Here is an 8,012-nt window from a genome sequence, read left to right on the forward strand (position 1 = left end):
AAATAAATTAATTGATCAATCAATTTTTTAAAAACAAATTAGTTGATTGGATACTTGGTCGGCCTGTCAACCACCTGACCAACCTTCTTTTTATATTTTTATCTTATTTTATCTCATATTTTAATCTTGATTGAGTGAATCAATGAGTTTTATATCTTAATTAGGTAAGTTTATATTTAACTGGATGAATCTTAATTGGATGAGTATAAGACCTGAAGATATTTTAAATATTTTATATTTTAAGTTATATATGTATAATAAAGAAAAAGTGATTATATAAAAATTTAAAAAAAAAAGTTTTAATCCATACCCCCGAGAAAAAGGTGGTGCTAATGATACCTATTTTGTTCATTTTTTTGGCCTTTCCTTGATTGATGATGTGAGCTATATATATATTTATATATTTATAATAATAATGTCAAATGATGGACCTATATTAACAAGATCTACATATTCATGCATGCAGGCAGGAAGGAAATAATTATATTAAAGGCTGGTGCTTAACTTTGATGGGTAAACCTTTTGGAAAGTCGACAAATGGGAAAGCAAAAGGTTGATCGGGTTCAGCCAATTCCCAGCGGTAATTGAGGACCAAATGGTGAGTAAAAACAGCCATTTCGAGTTTTGCTAGTTCTGATCCGGCGCAGAGCCGAGGTCCTCCCCCAAATGGCATGAAGTCATTGCTTGTTCCCCCACGACTTCCACTGTTTTGCTGCACCATCATGTCAATTTCAACCCATTATCAACCAAAAAATTAAAAAAAAAATAAATTATAGCTTTAAAAATATGTTAAATTTTGAAATGAAATTCACTGGGGATTCTAATATCTTTCAAGCAATTCTTAGTGTCTGTCATAGAAAATTGTACGTCTGTCGTTTGTCTTCCCTCTTTTTAAACTTGTACAACTAAAGTCTTATTTGAAAAGAGTTAGCGTAATTTAGTTTGTTATTCGATTTGATTTAAATTAAATAATTTAATTAAAATTTTAATTATATTAAATAAAATAAATTTTAATTTAATAATTATTAAGTTAGATTTTAATTCTAATAAATATTTTTATACTTATTAAATTAAATAAATTAAAATTTTAATTTCGATATATTATTAGAAAAATTTAAACTCGTTCATTAAACTTCTTATTTTGTTATCCGACGCAAGTTTGAATAAGATTTTACTTAGTGGACCAGTTTGTAATGAATCCAAAGCGAACAGAAGAGATGCACGTGCAAGTGAAGAACCCACAGTCACATGGCCTTTAATCATCCCAAACCCCCACAGCTCCCCACGCTCACGAGAGAGATTTTTTTTCTAGGTCCTACTTATGTCCGTACAGTATGCAAAATGGGTCTTCCGATTATGTTAAAAAAAAATTTTGCCTTGCCCTAACGCGACGAGACAAACGGGACTTTGATGTAACGCCACCACACTGTACATAAATCTTCATCTATGTGACTATATACTAAAATGCTATATAATTCAATTAAAAAAATTATACAAATAAATAACAGAATAATGTTATTCAAATATTTTTTTTAAATACATAAATAAATATATATAATATTATATATAATTAAATATTATTTTTATAATTAATTTAAAATCAATCAATTATTTAATAATACATGTTAAATATATACATATTTATATATCAAAAATAAATATATATAATTTTATTATTCATATATAAAATTATATATTATTTGTACATAATATTATACACATTATTAGTTGATCATTGTGTCTATTTTTTTAGTTATAGTGGCAATGATTTCATAATTTTGTTATTATATGTGAATGATATATTAGTTGCAAGTACTAATATGAATGAAACTACAAACTTGATAGCTTATATGACTAGAGAGAAAGTTTAAAATGAAAGACCTAAAAAGTTACAAATCAAATATTTTGGATGACGACATTCAAAGATAGAATAGACATGAAAGTATGGATAACTCAAAAGAGTTATCTTAAGTGAATCTTGTGATGTTTCAATATGCAAGATGCTAAATGAATCAATACTCTACTTCTTGTTGGATATAAGTTGTCTTATGGATATTTAACTAACAAAGAATTAAAGAAGTACAAGACTAATCCTAGTAGAAATCATTAGAGTATCGTGAAGTAGATTCATAGTTACTTGAAGGGCACTTTTGAGGCTTTTTTTTTTTTGGTTTTGGTAAGCAAGATATGTAGTTAGATGGGTATATGGGTGTCGACTTTGCTAGAGATTCAAATACAATGAAGTTTACCATTGGTTTTATATTTTTTATAGCAAAACGGGTTGTTAGTTGGATGTCAAAGTTATAATATAAGATTACAGTGTCTATTACAAAAGTTAAATACATGACAGCTGTTGAAGCGTGTGAAGAAGGTACGTAACTTAAAATATTGCTTAAAGATTTCAAGTAAGATAAGTAGTGATTGTGGTTGATTGAGATAGTCAGAGTATAATATCTCTTGCCAAGAATCCAATATTTCATATATGATTGAGTGTTATTTTATCATTAATTCAAAATCACTCAATCACTTAATGACATATATTAAGTGTATATTATCTGTGTACTTAAAGTGAGTATGCATAGTTTTATTATAAATAATATTTATAATTTTATGATAAATAATGATATATTATTATATAATTTAATGTTATTTTATTTTTAATTTAAAATTATTTAATCATATGATAATATAATATTATTTTTACATAAAATTATGTATATTATTTATGTATAATATTATACATATTATTTGTGTATAAAACTTTACCCATAATTCAATATGGATACATTTTAAGGTTACGACTACGGACTCTTATCAACTATTAATGATCTTTTTTGGGACATTAATATAAATAATTAATTAAAAAGTATAATAGAAGAAATAATGTTATGATTATTATATTATATGAGTGGTTTTTTTAATAGGATATTAATTCTAAATATTTATTGTTTAGGATTATTTCTCACTTAAGATGAGGATTATTAGAATTTTTTTGTATGAATATATATGTTTTAAAAATTAGTCCTACGATTGGAATACCAGAATACTACGAAAAAAATATGAATAAAAATACTAATGAAAATATCTAAAGGTATAAGGCTTAATTTTTTATGAATAGTCATGCGTAGAAATCTAGTAATGACTTTGATAATAATGGTTCATTTAGCTAATATTCATAAGTCCCAAAATTTGAGCATGGGAATTTGGATGAAAAATTTTATTTGACTTAATTTGAAGGTTAACTAGATTCTTTTATGGTTTGAAACAAATGTCAATACAAACAGTTTAAATTTTTCATTTGAGCTTAGAATTTAGAAAATATGATATCGATCATTGTCTCTATTTTTATAGTTATAGTGATAATGATTTCATAGTCTTGTTTTTATATGTGGATGACATATTAGGTGCAAATACTAATATAAATGGAATTGCAAACTTTATAGCTCGTATAACTAGGGAGTTTAGAATGAAAGACTTAAAAGGGTTACAAATCAAATCTTTTGGACGTCGAAATTGGAAGATAGAATGGACATGAAAACATGGATAACTCAAAAGAGTTACGCTGAGTGAATCTTGCGATGCTTCAATATGCAAGATGCAAAATGAATCAATACTTTACTTCTTGTTGAATATAAGTTGTCTTATGGATATTCACCTAATAAAAAATTAAAGAAGTAAATGATTAATCCTAGTAGAGATCATAAAAAATATTGTGAAGTAGATTCATAGTCACTTGAAGGATACTTTTGAGGTTATTTGTTGTTATAATAAGCAAAATATGTAGTTAGTTGGGTATATGAGTGTCGATTTTGCTAGAGATTCAAATAAAATGAAGTTTGCCATTGGTTTTATATTTTCTATAGCAAAAGGGGTTGTTAGTGGGTTGTCAAAGTTACAATATAAGATTACATTGTCTATTCCAAAAGTTAAATATATGATAACTATTGAAGCGCGTAAAGAAGATACCTAATTTAAGATATTACTTAAAGATTTCAAATAAAATAAAAAAAAGATTGTGATTGATTGAGATAGAGTATAACATATCTCACTAAGAATCCAATATTTGATTGAGATATAGTATCATTTTGTATGTGAAGCCATGAAAAATGGTGCAGCATCATTGCAAAATATTTAATGACAACGATGTGACAAATATGTAAATGAAACTTTTACAAAGAGAAGTTCATTCTATGAAAGACTTCTCTTGGGTTTGAAAATATCTAATTATTGGTAACACATGTATGAGCATCACCTTGGAATATGATTTAAGAAAAAGGAGAAATAAGTCTTTTAGTGAGAAAATGTTAGATTAGGAGTTTCTTCCTATTATGATTTTTTTTTTTTTTTGTGACAATGAATTCTATTCGAATTGAATTATTATATTAAGTTAAAACCAATTATATTAAATAAGACAAGCTTTTATGGGTTAATATATTAAGATCAAACTTTTGATTTATTTGATTCAGTTTTTCAACTTCTTTATTAGCTATAACTTTTACTTCATTCTATATTTCGAGTTTTTAAAATTTTTCACGAAGTTGAGGTGATTCTTCGAAGTTTGAATTATTTACAAGAATTTCATCAATTTACTTGATCTTCTCCTTTTACAATATTTGATTTGTTTGGGAAGTTGATATCATTAAACAAAGACAAACAAATTCTGAACTAAATTATAAAATTAATTTATAGAATGATTCCTTACATTACATATAATAGCCCCTTTTATATAAGCTTTTAATTGTGGTTAAAATAGAATAATAATTCTTAAAACCCACATTAATAATTACTAAAAGCAAACTAATTTTATCTTAAGTTGAAAGGAAACCTATTTAAATTAGGATTAAGACTATGAGAAATGCTTCCAAATAAAATCAACTTCCATGATAAAATCAATCTTACTAGGACTCCTCCTGGAAATAAAAATAATTTTAAAGGGTAAAGAACAATTTCTCATCCAAATTTTAACTCAATCTTAAAATTATATTTATATAAAAAATCTAAACACTAACTATTGTTACAATTTTTAGTTATAAGTAAAGGTAAAATCGTTATTTCATCATTAAAATCTAAATTTTTAAAAGTTAATATTATTTTTCTTTTCAAGTTTTAAAAATTAATATTTCACTATAATCTTAAAATTTGAAAAGTTTATATTTTAACTTTAGGGCTTGTTTAGCTTTTTCGACTATCGACGGTGCTTTCCATCAATTTTTCAAATCTAGCGATGAAAGACAATCACTCTGCTTACATCTTATGTGTCTTCGATCTCTTTTTTATTATTATTATTATTATTATAAATCAAACCTATGGATTGTCTGTTCTAGAGTTGGTTTGAAAATGAAAAAGAAACAAAGTTAAAATTGAGTTAAACTGACTAACCTGCCATCTCCATGGATTGAAGCTTTGAGGGTGGTCAAAAAGAGAAGAATCCAAATGCACTGCTGCTAATACTGGAAGTACTTTCCACCCACTCGGAATGTCATAACCTATAAATAAATATTTATTTAACACAATTTTGCCTTCAAACCAACGCCTTCCTTCATAATTGATTAATTGATTCCATGTCTTTACCTTGATACCGTACATCTTTCAGAGCCTTTCTATGGAGAAATCTCACAACATTTCCCAGCCTAAGTGTCTCATTCACAACCTTCATAAAGAAAAAAAATTACCCACTTAGGAAATGCTTTACCTCATCTAAATCCATTAAATAATTTATTTATTAATATCACTTACACATTGGGTAAATTCCATTTTCTTGTAGTCTTCCCAGTTCAACTCCGTCTCTCCTGATTGCTTCTTGGCTATGGCAATCTCAAGGTGTTCTTCCTGCGAAGAAAACAAAAAAAGTAATTATATATCATCAAAATAAATCAATTTAGAACCAAGGATAATAAAACTGGTATAATAATAAAACTTTCGGAAAGAAAATCTGTATTCAAACTTTTACCACAATGAATGAAATCCTGACTTCAGCCAGTGCAGTTGGTCTGAATCCGGTTTTCCGTTTATTAAAAGAAAATCTACTGTACATATAATCTGTTATGTTCAATTACCTGCAACTGTTTAATGGCTGCAGGGCAACCTTGCAAGAAGTAGATAGATAAAGCTATTGCAACCGATGAAGTTTCATGGCCGGCAAAGAGCAAACTTAGTACCAAATCAAGAATTTGCTCTGTTGAAAGATTGGAATGCTTCAAAACCCACCCCAGAAGATCATCTTCCTCCATGTCTTGTTCTCCTTCCTCCATTTTCCGGATTCTCTCTTTCATTTTTTCCTCAATAAACTTCAAGATAGTTGATCGAGACTGCCAAATCGAACAACCAAATTAGCCAAACAAGATGAAACTAAATAAGTGATTAATGAGGTTCCCAGATGAATTACCTGTAAGGCCTTTCTGTAAGCACATCCAGGCAAATTTAAAGGTGCAGATACAACTCCTTTCATGAAAGTAACATATTCTCTTTTTAAGTGCTCAGTTTCAGGCTTGCCAGGGTCCATGCTCATAATATGCTTCGCCATCAGATTGAAAGTAAACTGCAGTACCCATTTTCTTAAAATGATAAGCTAATTTTAAATAAATAAATAAATAAACCCTTATGAATTTTTATTCAAAGTTTGAAGAAAGTTAACCCTTTTAGCTTCATCTTGAGCAGAGAATACAGAATTATCTTTCCATGCATTCAAAACAAGGCAGGTATGGCTCTCCACTTCTCTTAATAGATGAGTCCTCAGCCTGTTGTGGCTCAAGAAGTTGAGGGAAATAATTCTCATGTCTCTATGCATGTCCCCAACAAGAACCAACATAGACCATTTTCCCAGAATCCCACCTATACTTCTCGGATAGCTGCATTCAAACAGTTTCCCTTCGTTTTGAAATATGAATCTGTTTAGCCCAGCATCTACTGAGACTATCGTCGGCTCTCCAAACAAATTAGACTTGTAGATTTTTCCATACCTGCGGCATATCATTTAAACTCAAACAGTTAGTGAATGCCATGATTAGATTTAAGTTTAAGTCTGAAGTCTCTCTAATCTACCTTGCTATGTGATTTTCCATGAATTCACCTACTGATGTAGCAGAATAAGGCTTCAAATAACCAATGGTTTCCCCAATAAAAGGCCACCCCATGTTGCCTGGAGGAAGATTAAATCTGGGTTTCTTTCTGTTGATTAGAATGAAGATAATAAGAAGAGCTGAGATTGTTGATAAAAGTAAGAAAATATGGTCTGAGTCAGACATGGAGAATGGCTGTGAAAAAATGAAATCAGATTTCTACTTTATTCTCAACTTCTTCTTCATGTATTGGAAAGGAAGCACCTTTACGATGGTTTTATATATATATATACACACACACACAGAATTCTGAAGCCTGTACTTTACATTTACATCATGTATTTTCATGACAATTTTAATACGTAGATATAATATAATGTAAATTCTCAATTATTTTCACTTGTTTTTTTATTATAAAGTCACTAGTTAGCTACCATGGACTAAGGCTTGCCGAAAACGAAAGTAATAAATTTCATTACAGGCAATCCATTTTGTCAATATCGTTGATTAATAGAATAAAAACTTTGCAGTGTGAGGATTGGTTCTTCCTTGTGTTCTACTTGTATGAAAGGAGATTTGGATGGAAGGAATGGATGGCCCACGTAAGCAATCTGAGTGAAACTGTGATAATTACTGAGTGTGGTCTGTGGCTTAAAAACAACAATGGACCAACACCACGGGCGGCAGATGCACAGCTCCACGCTCACTCTATTCAACAACGGAGCTTCTCTCTTCTCCTTGATTAGCCTTTTCCCTGTGAAATTTTATGTATATTCACACACATATGGGGTTAGAGATGACAACGGCATCGATAGCATTCCCGTCCTCGTTTCTGTCCTATAGAATGAGACACATTTTTGCCCCTACTCTGTCTTTGTGACAAAGATTATAAAGAATCCTCATTCCCTAGCCATAAAAAAATCCTCCCCTTTCTTGCCTCTTCTCTGTCTCCTC

General features: G+C 29.1%; 1 protein-coding gene across 1 annotated transcript; it reads right to left on the reverse strand.

Annotated features, from left to right (window-relative positions):
• Window positions 1–388: 388 nt before the first annotated feature.
• LOC123199686 (cytochrome P450 90B1) lies at window positions 389–7,286 on the reverse strand. The gene is made up of 8 exons (XM_044614727.1): window positions 7,042–7,286; window positions 6,635–6,959; window positions 6,386–6,538; window positions 6,057–6,308; window positions 5,737–5,829; window positions 5,572–5,650; window positions 5,380–5,486; window positions 389–712 (listed from the first exon to the last, which is right to left on the reverse strand). Exons 1-8 carry the CDS (start codon window positions 7,242–7,244, stop codon window positions 482–484), a joined length of 1,443 nt encoding a protein of 480 aa, XP_044470662.1. The 5' UTR covers window positions 7,245–7,286; the 3' UTR covers window positions 389–481.
• Between the last annotated feature and the right edge of the window lie 726 nt (window positions 7,287–8,012).

This window comes from Mangifera indica, chromosome 16, assembly GCF_011075055.1.
Source record: "Mangifera indica cultivar Alphonso chromosome 16, CATAS_Mindica_2.1, whole genome shotgun sequence".
NCBI lineage: Eukaryota > Viridiplantae > Streptophyta > Magnoliopsida > Sapindales > Anacardiaceae > Mangifera > Mangifera indica.

What these genes read in the sequence shown, in the direction of transcription:
- LOC123199686 (XM_044614727.1), bottom strand. Translation starts at nt 7,244, where the DNA reads ATGTCTGACTCAGACCATATTTTCTTACTTTTATCAACAATCTCAGCT. An exon ending in CTCAAGATGAAGCTAAAAGG is followed by an intron (nt 6,539 to 6,634) that starts GTTAACTTTCTT and finishes TGGGTACTGCAG; the next exon opens with TTTACTTTCAATCTGATGGC. An exon ending in CTTACAGAAAGGCCTTACAG is followed by an intron (nt 6,309 to 6,385) that starts GTAATTCATCTG and finishes TCGATTTGGCAG; the next exon opens with TCTCGATCAACTATCTTGAA.